This window comes from Myotis yumanensis, unplaced genomic scaffold (assembly GCF_028538775.1).
Source record: "Myotis yumanensis isolate MYYU_CA2020_CCGP unplaced genomic scaffold, mMyoYum1.0.hap1 SCAF_23, whole genome shotgun sequence".
In the NCBI taxonomy this organism is placed as follows: domain Eukaryota; kingdom Metazoa; phylum Chordata; class Mammalia; order Chiroptera; family Vespertilionidae; genus Myotis; species Myotis yumanensis.
This window is the reverse complement of record NW_027223774.1, coordinates 2,600,047-2,616,392: the sequence shown is the minus strand read 5'-3', so window position 1 is coordinate 2,616,392 and position 16,346 is coordinate 2,600,047. Positions and strand designations below refer to the sequence as shown.

General features: G+C 61.1%; 3 protein-coding genes and 1 pseudogene across 6 annotated transcripts in view; 2 read left to right on the top strand and 2 right to left on the bottom strand.

Annotated features, from left to right (window-relative positions):
* LOC138999553 (patr class I histocompatibility antigen, A-126 alpha chain-like) overlaps positions 1 to 15,393 on the top strand; it is a 42,654-nt gene extending 27,261 nt beyond the window's left edge. Inside the window, exons 7-8 of one of the 3 annotated variants that reach the window (XM_070401708.1) lie at positions 337 to 384; positions 15,074 to 15,393. In XM_070401708.1, coding sequence (XP_070257809.1) covers positions 337 to 384; positions 15,074 to 15,078 — 53 coding nt within the window. In that variant the 3' untranslated portion in view covers positions 15,079 to 15,393. Of the gene's footprint in view, positions 1 to 336; positions 385 to 532; positions 789 to 15,073 lie in introns of those variants that run through there. The other 2 variants (XM_070401707.1, XM_070401706.1) reach the window with 2 other exon arrangements.
* Positions 1 to 16,346, bottom strand: part of LOC138999548 (patr class I histocompatibility antigen, A-126 alpha chain-like) — a 375,823-nt gene that overhangs the window by 88,920 nt on the left and 270,557 nt on the right. The gene's annotated exons all lie outside the window — the stretch shown is intronic.
* LOC139000170 (centrosomal protein of 164 kDa pseudogene) lies at positions 7,801 to 10,852 on the bottom strand (annotated as a pseudogene).
* LOC138999576 (class I histocompatibility antigen, Gogo-C*0202 alpha chain-like) lies at positions 12,196 to 13,105 on the top strand. Of its 2 annotated transcripts, none has more exons than XM_070401732.1 (3): positions 12,196 to 12,287; positions 12,404 to 12,688; positions 12,951 to 13,105. In XM_070401732.1, the coding sequence occupies exons 1-3, from the start codon at positions 12,215 to 12,217 to the stop codon at positions 13,007 to 13,009; spliced, it is 417 nt and encodes a 138-aa protein (XP_070257833.1). In that variant the 5' UTR covers positions 12,196 to 12,214; the 3' UTR covers positions 13,010 to 13,105. The 2 variants fall into 2 exon arrangements, with proteins under 2 accessions (XP_070257833.1, XP_070257834.1); XM_070401733.1 differs by lacking the exon at positions 12,951 to 13,105 and adding an exon at positions 12,844 to 12,932.

Below are 16,346 nucleotides of genomic sequence, written 5' to 3'. Positions count from 1 at the left end.
TCCCCGCACATGCACTTCCCTCAGGTTTCCTGGTCCTGCCTTGGGTCTATACACAGGGTTCTGGAAACTTCTCAGGGGCCCAGGACTAGGGCTTCCTTTAGGACCTCATGGCCCTGCCTCCTCCCTGGTCTCTCAAGGGATGTTTTCTTCCTGCAGGTGGAAGTGGACGGAGCTACACTCAGGCTGCCAGTGAGTATGGAGGTGTGACCCCTGAGTCGCTGTGACAGTGCAGACGGGAGCCCCTGGGGGACCCCCCCCCCCATAGTTCCTCCTTAGCCTCCTACCCTGGGGCTCTGACTCAGTCCTGGTGTGTCTCCCCGCCCCCCCCCCCCCCAGGCAGTGACAGCGGCCAGGGCTCTGATGTGTCTCTCTCGGCTTCTAAAGGTGTGACCCTGCTTTCGAGAGGGGTGGGCAGAGGGGAGGACTGGGTGGTGGGGAGTCTGTGGGACACTGTGAGCATGAAGTGGACTCTGAGAATGTCACCAGTTACAGCCACTGACCTGAATGTGTTCATGATGCTTGTCCTCCACAGCGTGAGGCAGCTGCCTTGTGGGGACTGAGTGATGGAAGATGTGTTCACGCTCCCACTTCCTGACTTAAGAACCTCTGATTGGGGGGCTGGGCCATCCCTGCTCCCCACACTTTCCTGTCAGAGGAGGCAGGCTGGGTCCTCTCCATCCCTGCCTTTACTCCCTGGGGAGCTGAGCTGCAACTTCCTGCTCCATATTGAAATGAGTTTCTGGATGTGACCTTGTTTGTTCATTACTTTCCAGGAATGGTGTGGGATTAATTAAAGGGGAAGATCCTAAACTCTGAGAGGAAATAAATTGAAGCACCAAGAGCTTTCCAGAACCGTGTGTTTTCTGTGGTTGTCCCAGGTGGGACTGGAGGGGCTGTGAGGACAGAGAGTGGTCGGGTCTGTGCCCAGGTGGTGCTCAGTGCATCGTGGGCTTTGATGTGGCCACTCCTCAGCCGGGTCACCTCTCTGCTCCTCTTGACCTTGTCCCTCAGTGTTCCCTGTCCCACCAGGACCTGTGGTCACAGGGACACACATCCCCCAGGCCTTGTCACGTGTCCTAATGCAGGGCATCTCCAGGACCATGGACAGCGAGGTCTTCCTGGGGCAGGTCAGCAGGGGCTCAGCCCTGGGTCTGGCCCTCAGACCTCATCTTCTGGGTGTTGTTTACTTGTTTTTTTTTGTTTGTTTGTTTTTTTTGTTTTTTTTTTGATATTATGTGTCTTATTGCTTTTGTGTGTGAATCTTGGTCTCATTCTCTGGGTGTCCCCGTCTGACACAGGGTACATGTTGCCCGTCATTGTCCCACAGGCCCAGGTCCCTGCACATAGGACCCCGCCTGTGGGGAGATGGATTTCAGGCTCCTACTGCTCTTGCCTCCTTCTCGGGTCTCATGTTCTTTCCCTGAACTTTTGGGGAACCAGGTTGTGGAGTTAGCACAGAGGAGGGTCCCCTCATTCCTCCTCTGAGATCAGGTCCTGCTGGGACTGTGCTCTGCCCGCTGCCCCCTCTCCAGCCTCCAGTGGACCCCCAGGATGTGGGGAGAGAGGCAGCTGCAGGTTTAGGGGAGCAGCCCTGGGGGCAGTGCAGGTGCAGTGACGTCCCCGGAGGCACCCGGAGGTGCAGCCGCCCCAGGACAGCTGTGCTGGGGACACAGCCATGAGGACATTGTGTCCAGCACGGGGAGGGGCTCCCCCTGCAGGAGAGGCTGGTTGAGTGACAGATGTGAGCGCTGGGGTTGACTCTGGGGCCTCACTGAGGGGGATGGGAGATCTGCTAGCCCGTGGGCAGGCGTGTGGGGCACAGAGTGTGTAAGAGCCAGTGAACAGGAAGGGGTAGGGTGAGAGAGGGAAGGGTTCTGGGAAACACCACGGGAAGGGGACCCAGGTGTGGGCTGTGGGTCAGGGCAGGCGGCTGTTGACCGGGTGGTCAGTGTGGGGCTCGCTGGGAGGTGACCTTGAGGAGAGATTGGGGGTCATGGCCCAGGAGGCCGCCTGGAGGAAGGTCTGTGCAGGCGGGAACCTGCAGTGGGCATGCCCTGGGGCAGGAGGGGTCTGGTCTCTGGGAGGAGCAGGAGGTTGGTGGAAGATGGGGCAGAGAGAGATGGAGCTGAGACAGAGGGGGGCGGACCACCTGGGCGGGGGCTGTATTGAGGGAGGGGGTGGAGGGCGGGGGCTGTGCTGAGGGAGGGGGTGGAGGGTGGGGGTTGTGCTGAGGGAGGTGGATCCCAGGACAGTTTGGAGCAGGAGAGGGACTTGGGGTGACGCCCCCTGAAAGGGCCCCTGTGGCTTTTGTGCTGAGGGCAGACCTGGGGGCGAGGGGGGCAGCTGAGGAAAGGGAGGGCCTGCGGGGTGCTGGCGGAAGATCCCTCCTCGGGGTGAGCGGTGGGAATAGTGGGCCGGTGGGATTCTGGAACCTTCTGAGGAGGACTGGACAGCATTCCTCATGGATCCATCCGGGTCTGGGAGAGAGCGGGCACTGTCACCAGAAATGTCATTGGGTGGAAGGAGGAGGATAGAATTGCAGTCAGAGGAGATGGGGAGGCGCAGGGAGCAGCATACATGGGGGGAGGGCGTCACAGACGTTGGTTGTAGGAGATGTTGGGGGGAGGTGTCTGCTGGAAACCAGGAGCCGGGTGACTGGCAGGTGGACATGAGCCTGGAGGACAGAGAGGTGTCGCTGGAGAAACAGACTTGGGCGGCGACGCACAGAAAGGACATCTCGGGCCTTAAACACAGACGCGGCCCCCCAGGGAGTGAGGCTGCAGGAGAAAAGGTGGATGGACCACCAGGACCCGCGGAGCGCCCCATCCCGCCCCCCCCAGACCCGCGCCCGCTCTGCAGTCCTGTCCCTGTGTCCCGAGGCCCCACTCTCCGGGGCGCAGGAGGCCTGGTGATGCGCTGAGACTCCGGGGTCCGGGCCGAGGGGGGGCGTCGGGTCCACAGCGAGGCTGGGGCCGAGGCCGCGGGTCTGGGTCCCATGTGGAGCAGCAGGAACCCGCGCAGGACATCCCAGGCCGCGGGCGCCTCCCTGCGGGGACGGCTGCAGGAGACCCTGGTCTGGCGCCCAGTTCCCTGAGCTGGGCGGGGCGGGGCTGAGGGTGAGGAGCCCACAAGGGGTGCGGGGCTCAGCCAGTCGGGGAGCCGCTGAGGTCAGCACAGCGCCCGCGGGGACGGGCCTCCCCCACAGGGAAAGGGTGTGTGTGTTTTTCCCCAGAAAGCAAAGGGGGGCCTTGTGGTCACTGATGGGCGTGAGGCTGGGAGGGGCCTGTCGGTGTCCCTGCCCCGGGGGCGTCAGAGGGAGACTCGGGGAGCGGGTCCGGGTCAGCATGTCTCTAACCTGCTCTCAGGAAACGCACAGATGTGCCCCCTGTTGGGGACCATGGACCCCACTTCTCCTGCCTCACACACAGCCCTGCGCCCCATGGGCTCTGACAGGACCGGGGCTCTGACAGGACCGGTATGCGGTCGCCTGAGGGGGGAGCCTCAGTTCGGGTCCTGATGCACGAATGTTGGGGGGCGTGGGCTTCCCTCTTGGATGGAGAGACGTGGTCCCTGCCGCCCACCAGACTCTTCCCACGTGGGATCCTCGTGTGGGAAGACCTGCCCTTCTGACCAGCGCGGCCACACTAGTGAGGGCTCCCCACCCAGCTCATGATCTGCTGGATGAACTCAGGGCCCTCAGGGAAGCGCTGGGCTCACTCTCACCCTTTATCACATGGACCCGTGTGAGCAGGGAGATGAAGGGGGACAGGGGGTCAAGGTGGGGGAGGGCCCCCAGTGCAGGGGCCTCTGTCTTGGGGAGTCGGCGTGTGTCACCCTGTCCCCTCCAGCATGTGGGTGTGGCCACTGCTGCAGAAGCCCTCTGAGCCCCATGGTTAAGGGCTTTTTATAAAATCTTCACGACAGGTCAGGCTGAGGCCACACAGCCAGGGGGAGCCCAGTCCAGGGGGGCCACAGGGCCACCGCCCCCCCACCCCCCGCCGAGTGTTCCCTGGCGTTGGCCCTGGCCTATGGGGGTGGGGGGTAGGGGTGGACGGCTGTCTCCGCTGCCCCAGGTCCCGACACTGTTCCTGCCACTCTCGCCCCTGCCCAGTGCTCTCCGCCAGCCCCAGCCTCTCAGGTTCACCTGGTTGGAGTCAGAGCCTGGTATGCGGTCGCCTGAGGGGGGAGCCTCAATTCGGGTCCTGATGCACGAAAGTTGGGGGGACGTGGGCTTCCCTCTGGATGAAGGGACGTGGTCCCTGCCGCCCACCAGACTCTTCCCGCGTGGATTCTCCTCGTGTGGGAAGAGCGGCAGGTGGGCTGAGAGGCGGGAAGAAGGGCCGGTTCCAATTCTGGGACAAAGAGCTGAGGCGGGGTCTTCTGAGTGCACAGGGGGCAGGAGGTTGGGCTGGAGAACAAGTGACGGTGAGTGACAGGCAGGAGGGCGGGTCTCTCACTGAGTCTGTGCGATGGGAGGGGTGTCCCTCGCTCACCCAGGCTCTGCTTCTCCAACTCCATCTGTGTCCCCGCCATTCAGCTCTGTTCCCACGGGACCCCCGGGAGTGAGCATCGCCCCCAGGGCAGGGCTCTGTCCCACAGGACCCCGCTCACCCCTCACCCCGGGCTCAGGCTCCCCTCCCCAGGTGACCTGCCCTTCTGACCAGCGCGGCCACACTAGTGAGGGCTCCCCAGCCAGCTCATGATCTGCTGGATGAACTCAGGGCCCTCTGGGAAACGCTGGCTCACTCTCACCCTTTATCACATGGACCCGAGTGAGCAGGGAGATGAAGGGGACAGGGGGTCAAGGTGGGGAAGGAGCCCCAGTGCAGGGGCCTCTGTCTCGGGGAGTCGGCATGTGTCACCCCATGCCCACCAGCATGTGGGTGTGGCCACTGCTGCAGAAGCTCTCTGAGCCCCATGGTAAAGGGCTTTTTATAAAATCTTCACTACGTGGACATCATTGATTGGATCGTGGGCCATTGGTGATGGAACTTGAACTCCAGCCCCTGTCCCCACTGGTTGGGCCCTGAGGCCGAGAGTTCCAGCCCCCAGATCAGCTTGGTCTTTCTGGGGACCAACCCCCACCCTGAAGCCTCCAGTTCCTCAGCCAAGAGCCACCTCATTAGCATCCCACAGGCACCTGTCACTCAGGAGAAGCCCAGGGTTTCAGGAGCTCAGGGCCAGGCGCCAGGGGCAGAGACCCGACCCTGCGTCTTATCTCAGGGCAGAAATCAGGAGAGGAGTGTGGTTCCAGGAGGGGACATGGAACTGGGGTGGGTCGTCCCATCGGGCAGGACAGGCGCTGACCCACCTGTGTCTGAGCCGCTTCTGCTGGCTCTGCTGGGTGGGGGGAGAGGGGGATGTGCTGGGGGGTGTCCCAGGGCGGGATTCCCGCCAATGCTGCGCTTCCTGCACCTCTCTGTGTCCTAGAGTCCCCGACAGTGAGGGACTTGAGCACAGGGTTCCCTTTGGGATCTGAGCCAAGCCTGGGGTGACGGGGCCAGTGAGCAGCTTAGCTATGTGAGGGAGGTGTAGGCTTCGGTGTGGGTGCAATTAAACAATTGATGAAATTGATGAGCAGACGTTGGGTTATAACTTCAAAATTCTGACATAAAATAACATCCGTTCACACACACACACACACACACACACACACACACTCACACACACAGATATTCATTGAGGATCTTAGTCTGTGGGGTCAGGCCTTATATGAGGACGATGTGTGTTTCCTCCTGAAATCCTGCAGGGGGTGCCCTTGTCTCGGCATCTCTGGGAGGTTGGGGCTCTTTTCTCTCTGTGTGTCTCCAGTACTGTGAGTGTGAGCGCTGCTTTGTGTACATGAGGCAGGAAAGGGAGAGAGAGAAATCCCTAGAGAGACTATGTCCATTGGCCAAGTCTCAGAAGCAGTTTGCCTGGCGCAGCATGCCGGGTCTGTTCTTCCCATTGGACATTGTAATGTTTTATCCTCTCATCCCAGGTCGCCACAGATGATCCAACCAGGAAACCAGTCACATCTACCATCACCCTGGCTTCTGCTCCTCCTATGAACTCTGTGTGAGGACTCACATGTCCCAGCCGTGTGAGCACAGTGAGCATGAAGAGCACATGGTGGTCACAGCACCCCTGACCTCTGCTCTGTATTCACGTCCACTTTCCTCTCCTCCAGGAGGAAGAAAAGGCACAGAGTGGGAAGCGACATCCCCAGGCGGCACTGAGCTCACTCCTCAGTGACCTTGCACCAGGTCAGAGCTGTGTGGTCCAGAGGCCGGAGCTCCCAACCCCCTGCCCCTCCCTGACCCCCTGTCACCATCCTGTGTCACAGATGAGGGAACGGGGTCCTGAGAACTCAATGCCGAGGGTGCCAGTGTCCTGAGCCAGCGAGGGGGGAGGTGAGAGGAGGAACAGAGCTGGAGGTGCAGGAGCTGAGGGTGATGGGGATTCACTGTCCCCTTCCTGTGCCACCTGCACTGCAGTTTCATAACCTGCAGTGAGTTCATGTGCGTGAGGGGGTAGCCTCTTTCTCATGGAATCCCCTGTTTCCTTTTTTTTTTTTTTTTTTTTTTTAGAAAATGGACCAGCAGAGATTTAATTGATGTATAAACACAGGCTTGTTACAGAGACGGTGCGACACATACGCTAGTCCCACAGGATCAGCCACAGAACAACACGGACCGTTTTCTGTGTGGCAGACGGAGCCGAGCCTGCGGGTGGATAAAAGCATCGGGTCTTCTTTCTTATTCCGGGACTAAGAAGTTCGTGGCGGGAGGGTGGAGAGTTGGTCAACCCCTGCATAGAGGCCAGGGCAGCCCCACAGCTTTCCCGGCAAGAAGAAGGGCGTGTTCTTTTCTTTACAACGAGACAGATGTCAGAGACGTGTCTGGGGACCCCGGGGCCACTGTGAGAGGGGTGCAGGGGGCTGTGCAGATCGGCAGTGGCTCCTGGGGCACAAGACCCCTCCCTCTAAGGCCCCGCTCCGGCCCAGCCCCCACCTCCTTAGACCGAGTCTCCCGGCTGAGCAGGGTGGGCACAGCAGGAAACAGCTAGAAACAAGCACACGTGGATGCACCCGGGGGTGCGAGGCGAGAGCACCAGCGCCATCCCGGCTTTCCCGGGCGGCTCTCACTGAGCTGTGTGCTGCAGACCTGAGAAGCCACGGGGAAGGCTCTGCGCGGAGCCCAGCAAAGGGAAGGGTGCCCTGGGGACAGCACAGAGGGGCCGAGGGAAGGGGGGCCCCAGCACCCTCGGGCAGGGCTGGGCCCAATCCTGAGATAGTCAAAGGAGAAACAGAGACCGCAAGAAAAGGGGACGTTTTAAAAAAGAAGGGAAGAAGGAGAGAAGAGAGAGATAAATGGCCTGAGCTCACGCGCTGAGGTATTGGAGAGACAGCGTCCCAGGCACAGGGCACAGGGCACAGGACGCGGGGGCCTTGCTCAAGGAGTGAGGACCAACTGTGCATCACTGTGCGGAGCCCTGCAGGCAGGGGAAGGCTCACCTCGCTCCACAGGGATCCCTGGGCCTCTGACATCAACCCCGGTGATGCCCCCTCCCCGAAGGTGCCCATGTCCCGGGGGCACCACATCAGCGCTGCCATATCATCACGGCTCATAGACGTCCCACGGTCACCCTGCAGTCTGCTCGTGGTCACTGCAGGTGGCTCATAGCTCTCAGCTCTGCCATCCTCTCCACCCAGCCCGCTTCCCCCGCTGTAGAGCTTCATCCGAGGCAGCGGGTGCAGGCCCCTCCTCGGCCCCTGGCCTGGGTGCAGGAGGTGCGGGGGCCCACACGGCCGCTCAGGCCTCAGCAGCGGTTCACCTGCAGCCTGTTGTTCTCATCCAGGCTCAGCGGCAGGAGGCCCGAGGCTGCTGGCTTGGGCACTGAGAACAGATGCAACGTGGGGTCCTTCCTGTAGTGCTCCAGCCACCGCCGTTCAGCCTCCATCATGCCCTGCAGGCCGGCGCTGCCCACCTCAGGGACCTGGGGGTGGGGAGGCTGCAGGAGGCGGAGCTGCTCCCTGACAAGACAGTAGCCCAGCCTGTTCTCCAAGGGCACAGGCCGCTGCAGGGCTGGGGCTCCCAGCTGGGAAGTACTTGGGCCACTTCTCCACCAGGAAGTCGTCCAGGGCCTGAGTGGCTGAAGAGGAGAGCCTGGGGGTGGGGTCCTCCGGAGGGAGGGGGGCGGGGGCGGCCGGGGTAGAAGTGAGGAGCAGGGGCTGCTGGGTGCCCAGCAGGCTGAGGACCTGGTGCAGCTGGCTGCTGAGGTGCCGCAGGGAGCTGTCCAAGTACTGGATCTTGTGGGGGAAGGCGGGGCTGGCCCGGCTGCCATGAGGCAGGGGCGTGGACTCTGAGCTTCCAGTGTTAGTGTCTTCCGTGTCGCTGAGGTCAAAGGTCACCACTTTCTTGGAGGGGGGCCCTCTCAGAGGGTCCTCATCTAGAGCCTCGTCCTGCAGAGGGGCCTCCAGCTCGCTCAGCTTCTCCTCCTTCCTCTGCAGCAGGTCGCGGCCTCTCCGCATGGCAGACTGCATCTCCCCCAGGTGCTGCCACCTCCTCCAGGCCATGGCGCACGTCATCGCCCAGAGCCTTGGTGCCCAGCAGGTCTTCTGGCGCATCCAGAGCGGCAGCCAGCTCATGGCCCCAGTGCTGCTGGGCGGCTTTCAGGGCTGCCTGCCGCCTGCGCACGGAGCGTGTCTGCCCACCAGGAAGGCCTTGGCCCTGCGGAGAGCCACCCCCTCGGCAGAGAGGTCGTGCCGGAAGCTGTCCGAGGAAGTGCCAGAAGCTGTCCGAAGATGAGTCGGCGACCTCGGGGCTCTGGGAGACAGAAGGGGGTGCCTCTTTGGTCTGCTTGGTGCCAGGGGGTGTCTTCAGGTCCTCCACGACGTGGAGGTCCGGCTCACAACAGGGGGAAGCACTGCTTGCCTCGGCCGCCAGCTCTTTCAGCGCCTCCTGCTTCCTCTGAGCTTCAGCCTCCGGGTCACTGATGCGTTTCTGCAGGCCCTGGGCCTGAGCCTGCAGCGGGTCCACCCAGGCTTCCAGCTCCAGCTGGTGGGCCCGCAGCTCGCAAAGACTCCCTCGGAGCTGCCGGTTTGACTGGAGCAGGTGCGGGTGCTCCTGCTGTGCCCCTTTCGGGTGTGGATGGGTGGCGGTGGCTTCCTGAACTTCCAGCTGAGCCAACCTGGCCTTGACCTCTTTGGCTCTGGTTTCCAGCTCCACCGCTAAATCTTGGCGTTTCCTTTCCTGCTCCCGGTGCCGGAGCCCCAGGCCCTCCAGCTGCCTGGCCGGCTCCTGCCTCGCGGCCTCCAGCTCCCGCTTGTGGGTCCTGCGTAGGCGCTCCCGCTCCCCAGTCAGGTGCCCCAGCAACGTGGCCCGCTGTGTCCTCTCCTCGCTTCATGCTGCTCTCTGCCTCCGCCATGGCTGGCCTGTGCTCCTCCTCCATCTTGTCCATCCTCCCCTGGTGTTCCTGTTCCACCTTCCAGCGCTTCTCTCTCAGGAGGCCACTGAGCTCCTGCTGGCCCTCCAGCAGCTGGGAGCTCTCCGCCCCGCCCACCCAGGCTCTCCTGCCGCCAGGCCTCCTCTTTCTGCTGAGCCCCTCTCCCTCCCTCTGGAGGCTGGAGACCGCCTCTCTGTGCTTGGCCTCCAAGGAGGACAGGAGCCGCGCCAGCTCAGCCCTGTGCTCTGTCTCCAGCGCTGCCGAGACCTCTTTCCTCTCTCCTTCCAACTGCTCCCTCCGCTGCTGCCGGGCCTTCTCCTTCTCGGCATTCAGGGCCTCTCCGCAGCCTCCATCTCTCCCCGGAGCCGCTCCAGCCTGCGCTGGCTGCCCTGCTACAAGCTGGCCCTCTCCGCCTCCTAAAGGGACGCCAGCTCCTCTCTCAGCCTCTGCAGGGAAGCCTGGTGCTCGGCCCTGATTCGGTCCGCATCTGCCTCTGCGCTGGACTGGACCTGGGCCCGGAGCCAGGCCAGTCTCCGGCTCTCCTCCTCTCTCATCTGAGTGCCCTCCTCCTCAGTGGCCTTCTGCAGCTGCTCCTGCAGGGGCCTCAGAGGCTCCTCTTTCCACTGTCGAAGCTGAAGTGCCCTCCCCTCCTCCTGCTGCAGCCTCTGCCGCAGCTATTGCACCTTCTCCCGCTTCATTCCAGGCACCACCTCTGCTCTTGCTCCAGTTCCTGAGCCACCGCCTCCTCCATGGCCATCCGGGTGGCCTCTGGGAGCTGCTCTGGGAGAGCCACGAGCTCTGGAGATCGCCTGTGCAGGGACTCGGGTGGGAGGGGGCTGCGTGCAGAGCGCTCCAGGGGCTCCTGTGTCCCCGCCGCTCAGGCTGCCCAGCAGGGGCCTGCAGAGGCCCTTTCACTGTGGCCTGGCTGTGCCGGGGACTCCCAAGCCGCTCCCGTACAGAGTGAAGGGGATTCCCTCTCGGAGCCTTGGGACCGTTTGCTCTGCAGCTCATCATGGCTGGCCTGGCCACATCCGTTCCGGCTCCTGGATGAGATCAATACCTGTCTCTCTGGAAAATTCAAGGATTGCTTGCTCACTGGGGATGGAGGTCTCATCTTAGTCTTCCTCCAGGACCAGCTGGTCTCCTATGCGGATGGGTCTTCCAGCCAGGGCTGGTCTGGGCTCCAGGCCAACAGGTCAGATGAAATGTTTGAGATCTACTTGCCACCAGGCCCGAGACCCTCTATGAGCCATAACAATTGCAGGGGAGCGGTCATCCAATGGCACTCATCCATCTCCTGCCAATCCTAGAATCGGTCCCGAGGCGGAGGCTCCGGACAAGGGCTCCTGGCTCTCATAGCTTCCCAGCACCACCCGGCTGCCCTGCCCCCCGAGTCCAGGGACACCCAGGTGTCGCCCTGCACCATGTTTGCTTTTTTAATAAAATTGCTTTCAGAGAGGAACTGAGAGGGAGACAAAGACAGAAACATTCATGAAGGGAGAGATTCATGGATAGATGCTGCCTCCTGCACGCCCCTCACTGGGGATCTAGCCTGCATCCCAGCAGGTGCCCTCACAGGGAATGGAACCCTGACCTCCTGGTTCATAGGTTAATGCTCAGTTACTGAGCCACACCCGGCCTGGCCCATGTTGACTTAAAAGAATGAATGACACAGACACTGGGATTGCTGAGATTTGGTGAATTGGAAAATTCATGTCCAATTGAAAAATGAATGTGAGCTTCTCCTTCAGGAGATATCACCTGGCAGGTGACAACTGACAGGCCTGTTGTCTTGATAAAATGTCAGCCCCCAAGAGAAACCAGAATGTTGGAACAGGTGTGTCCCACCACGTGAGCTAGACCGCTTCCCAGTGCTGACACGCTTTTCTAGGGGGCTCTGTGGGAACAGCAACACCTGTGAGCTTTGATGATGTGATTAAATGCATCAGCACGGGAAGGTCTCTAGGACTTAGAGACACAAGGCATCACTTTACATCACCTGCATGAGGACAAGAGCCGCCCAGCAACTCAGCCCTGGGGACTGCGACACAACAGAACAGAAACTATTCAATATTCCCCAGCCAGCGGGGCTCGGTGGTTGAACATTGACCTATGAACCAGGAGGTCACACCTCAACTTTTTGTCAGAAGAGCACATGCCTGGGTTGTGGGCTCAATCCACAGTGTGGGGCGTGTAGGAGGCAGCCGACCAATGATTATTTCTTATTATTGATGTTTCTATCTCTCGCCTTCTCCCTTCCTCTCTGAAATCAATATAAAATATATTTGAAAAACACATGACTTCTGTTAGCATCTCATAGGCAGTGAGCATGCGACATGGATTAGTAACTGTCTCACCCTGTGTGACTCCGTGAGGGGTCACTATGATGACGTCACCACATAAACAAGGTTATCTGGGCGCCTGCCTGTGTGTGAGGCCGCACAGAGATGGGGACACCAAAACCTTGGAAAGTCCCTGAACAGCACAGCGCCTGGGCCAGGCCTCGGGGACAGTGTGATGGGCGCCCCGCGCAGGAGGAGGGGCAGGACCGAGTTCCAGGGCCCAGGCCTGCGCTCAGGGCTCAGGAGGGGACAGAGTCTGGGGGGGCAGCTCCATGGTGCGGACTCCCCAGCGCCCTAGTTTCACTTCTCCTCTCCCAAGACGCGGCCCCACTTCTCACTCCCATTGGCTAAGCGGTTTCCAGAGCAGCCAATCAGCGTCCCCGCAGCTCACGGTTATGACTCCTCCCGGGAAGCGCCTGGACTCAGATGGTCCCCGGACGCGGAGGATGCGAGTCATGAGCCCCCCCACCCTCCTCCTGCTGCTCTCGGGGGCGCTGGTCCTGACCCCCAGCTGGGCCGGTGAGTGCGGGGTCGGAGGGGGCGGCGGTGCGGGGAGGAGCGAGGGGACCCGGCGGGGGCGCGGGGCCGGGAAGGCGCGTGTCCAGCCCCGGCCCTGCCCTCCGTCCGCCCCCCAGGCCCCCACTCCCTGCGGTATTTCTACACCAGCATGTCCCGACCCGGCCGCGGGGAGCCCCGGTACCTCGAAGTCGGTTACGTGGACGACACGCAGTTCGTGCGGTTCGACAGCGACGCCCCGAATCCGAGGGCGGAGCCGCGGGCGCCGTGGATGCAGCAGCCGTGGGTGGAGCGGAGGAGGCCGGGGTATTGGGACCGGAACACGTTGAGGGCCAAGGGCAACGCACAGACTTTCCGAGTGAACCTGCAGATCGCCCTCGGCTACTACAACCAGAGCGAGGACGGTGAGGCTCGCGCCGGGCCCGTCACAACCCCCCTCCCCACGGACCGGCCGGCGTCGCCGGAGGGTCCGGGTCCGAGCGTCACCCCGAGGCGGCGGGACCCGCCCGGCCCCCACCCGGGAGGAGCCCGGGGGACTTTGACCCGATTTCACTTTCAGTTTTAGATTCAGTCCCCGCAGGGCGGGCGGCGCGGGGCTGACCGCGGGGCGGGGTCAGGGTCTCACACCCTCCAGACCATGGTTGGCTGCGACCTGGGACCCGACAGGCGCCTCCTCCGCGGGTACTATCAATACGCCTACGATGGCGCCGACTACATCGCCCTGAATGAAGACCGGACCTCCTGGACCGCGGCCGACATGGCGGCTCAGATCACCAAGCGCAAGTGGGAGGCAGCTGGTGTGGCAGAGGATTGGAGGAGCTACCTGGAGGGTCTGTGTGTGAAGTGGCTCCGCATTCACCTGGAAAAAGGGAATGAGACCCTGCAGCGCGCAGGTACCAGGGCCCTGGGGCCGCCCCCTCTCCCCGGGGCTGGGGCTCCTACAAGGAGACAGGACAGGGGGTCAGTGTCAGACACCCCTCCTTGGGTCAGAGAGGCAGACCCCTGGATGTCAGGTCAGGTACCAGAGGGACCCCACTCCTCTCAAGGACAGTAAGGGGTGCAGGCTCTCCTGGGGTGCAGGGAGACCACCCTGAAATAGCGCATCAGCGGTTCCCATGGGCCCTGCAGGGGCTCTGGGACCCACGGGGACCTTCTCTCTCAGGCCTTGTGCGCTGCCCACACCCACTGTGTCTGAGGCCTCACCCCAGCTTTTCTGAGTCACATCACTTCCACTTTGGTCAGGACCAGAAATCCCTTTTCGCCCCTCAGAGACCTGCTCCTGCCCTGGGCTGTGTCTCTCTGATTCTAGAACTTTCTTAATACTAGAGGGTCATTAGGTTCCTCTCTCCAGGCTGGTGTGTGGACTGTTTACTCCCTCCCCCACCCAGGTGTCTGTCCACTCTCAGGATGGTCACATGGTTGCTGCTGGAGTGTCCATGGCGGATGCAAAGTTCCTGCATTTTCTCTCCTCCCCTCAGACCCTCCAAAGGCACACGTGACCCACCACCCCGTCTCTGAGCTTGAGGTCACCCTGAGGTGCTGGGCACTGGGCTTCTACCCTGCGGACATCAGCCTGACCTGGCAGCGTGACGGGGAGGACCAGACCCAGGACATGGAGCTGGTGGAGACCAGGCCTGCGGGGGACGGCACCTTCCAGAAGTGGGCGGCCGTGGGGGTGCCCCCTGGAGAGGAGCAGAGATACACGTGCCATGTGCAGCATGAAGGGCTGCCCGCGCCCCTGACCCTGAGATGGGGTGAGGAGGGGCTCTGGGCACAGAGCCTCTTCTCAGGGCAGTAGGGGCCCTGGGGGACCTCAGTGGGGTCGGGACTGAGGCCTGGGGTCAGGGCCCTCACCCTCCCTTCTCCTTCCAGAGCTGCCTTCTAAGACCTTCATCTTCATCATCATGGGCATCGCTGGGGGCCTGGTTCTGCTGGTAGTTGTGACTGGAGCTGTGATGTGGGGGAGGAGGTGCTCAGGTGGGCAGGGGTGGGGTCTGAGTGTCTGTCCCACTGGGGGTTCAAGCCCAAGTAGACGTGTGTCACGCCTCATTCATGGGAAGCACCATCCCCACACGTGTGATGGCCAGTGTGGGGCTCTTTGTGCTCACAAATACTCCGTAGCGAGGCCCGTGGGAAAATGAGGGACCCACTTATCACCTGATGATGCTGGTGGTGGGGACCCCGCTCCCAGCAGCCCCAGATCAGAGGGCAGGTCCCTGCTGAGCACAGACCTCCAGGAGGGTGGTGGGTCCAGTCCTCGCATATGCACTGCCCTCAGGTTTCCTGATCCTGCCCTGTGTCTATACACAGGGTTCTGGAAATTTCTCTGGGGCTCAGGACTAGGGCTTCCTTTAGGACGTCATGGCCCCTGCCTCCTCCCTGGTCTCTCACGGGATATTTTCTTCCCGCAGGTGGGAAAGGAGGGAGCTATGCTCAGGCTGCCAGTGAGTATGGAGGGGTGACCCCTGAGACCCTGTGACAGTGCAGATGGGAGCCCATGGGGGACCCCCCTCCCATAGTTCCTCCTTAGTCTCCTGCCCTGGGGCTCTGACCCCGTCCTGGTGTGTCCCCCCCCCCCCCCCGCCCCCAGGCAGTGACAGCGGCCAAGGCTGTGATCTGTCTCTCTCGGCTTGTAAAGGTGAGACCCTGTCATAGGGAGGTGGGGAGGGCAGAGGGGAGGATTGGGTGGTGGAGAGTCTGTGGGACACTGTGAGCATGAAGTGGACTCTGAGAATGTCATCAGTTACAGCCACTGACCTGAATGTGTTCATGATGCTTGTCCTCCACAGCGTGAGGCAGCTGCCTTGTGGGGACTGAGTGATGGAAGATGTTCACGCTCCCACTTCCTGACTCAAGAACCTCTGATTTGGGGGCTGGCCCGTCCTGCTCCCCACACTTTCCTGTCAGCAGAGGCGGGCTGGGCCCTCCCCATCCCTGCCTTTACCCCCTGGTGCTCTGAGCTGCAACTTCCTGCTTTGTATTGAAATGACACTGTGGATTGACCTCGTGTTTTAATTCTTGGCGTGACTGGTGATGGGTAATTAAAGGAGACCCTTTAATTAATTATTTTCTCAGTGGAAATAAATGGAAGCACCAAGGATTCTGCAGATTCCTGTGTATTTTGTGCTCTTTGCAGGGGGGACAGGAGAGGCTGTAAGAATGAAATGTGGTCGGGGCCTATGCTCAGGTGGTGCTCAGTGCATCGTGGGCTTTGACATAGTCACTCCTTGGCTGGGTCACCTCTCTGCTCCTCTGACCTTGTCCCTCAGTGTTCCCTGTCCCACCAGGACCTGTGCTCACAGGGACACACAGGCCTTGTCACATGTTCTAATGAATCACATCTCCAGGCCCCTCGTCATCCAAGGCTCAGGTCTGGGTCAGGCCCTCAGAACTTCTCTTCTGGGTGCTTGTTGTTTCTTTGCTTTTGTGGATATGATGCCTGTTACTGTGTTTGTGTAGGAGTTTTGGTATCATTCTCTGGGTGATATCAGGGCTCATTTTTGCCGTCATTGTCCCGCTGGCTCAGGGGTCCCTGCACACAGGACTCTGGTTGGAGAGATATATTTCAGGCTCCTCCTGCTCTTGCCTCCTTCTAGGGCCTGAAGGTTCCAACCCTCTGATCAGCTTGGTCTTTCTGGGGACCAGCCCCCATCCTGACTCTCCAGGACCCTCAGCCAAGAGCCATTTCATCAGCGTCCCAAAGACACTTGTCACTCACGATATGCCCAGGGTTTTAGGAGCTCAGTGCCAGGAGCCAGGGGCAATGACCAGACACTTTCTCAGTACCATCAATAGCAACAGTGTCCCAATAATTGAAGATGCTGGCACCTTACTAGAGTCCTACCTACTCATGAACACTGTGTCCAATCCATCGTTCTTTGAGGTTGGTTACACGGCCCGGATACTTACAAATATTGCCCAACAGTTGTAGTCAGAGGAGAAATTGAATTCAGCCCTAATGTGATGTTGCTGCCCACCTCCCAGCATTGAGAATGACAGAGTCGGAGGGAGGACCAAGATGGCGGCATAGGTAAACACTGGAGACTGCTGCCGCAAACAACC

What these genes read in the sequence shown, in the direction of transcription:
- LOC138999576 (XM_070401732.1), top strand. Translation starts at nt 12,215, where the DNA reads ATGCGAGTCATGAGCCCCCCCACCCTCCTCCTGCTGCTCTCGGGGGCG. An exon ending in CCTGACCCCCAGCTGGGCCG is followed by an intron (nt 12,288 to 12,403) that starts GTGAGTGCGGGG and finishes TCCGCCCCCCAG; the next exon opens with GCCCCCACTCCCTGCGGTAT. An exon ending in CTACAACCAGAGCGAGGACG is followed by an intron (nt 12,689 to 12,950) that starts GTGAGGCTCGCG and finishes GGGACCCGACAG; the next exon opens with GCGCCTCCTCCGCGGGTACT.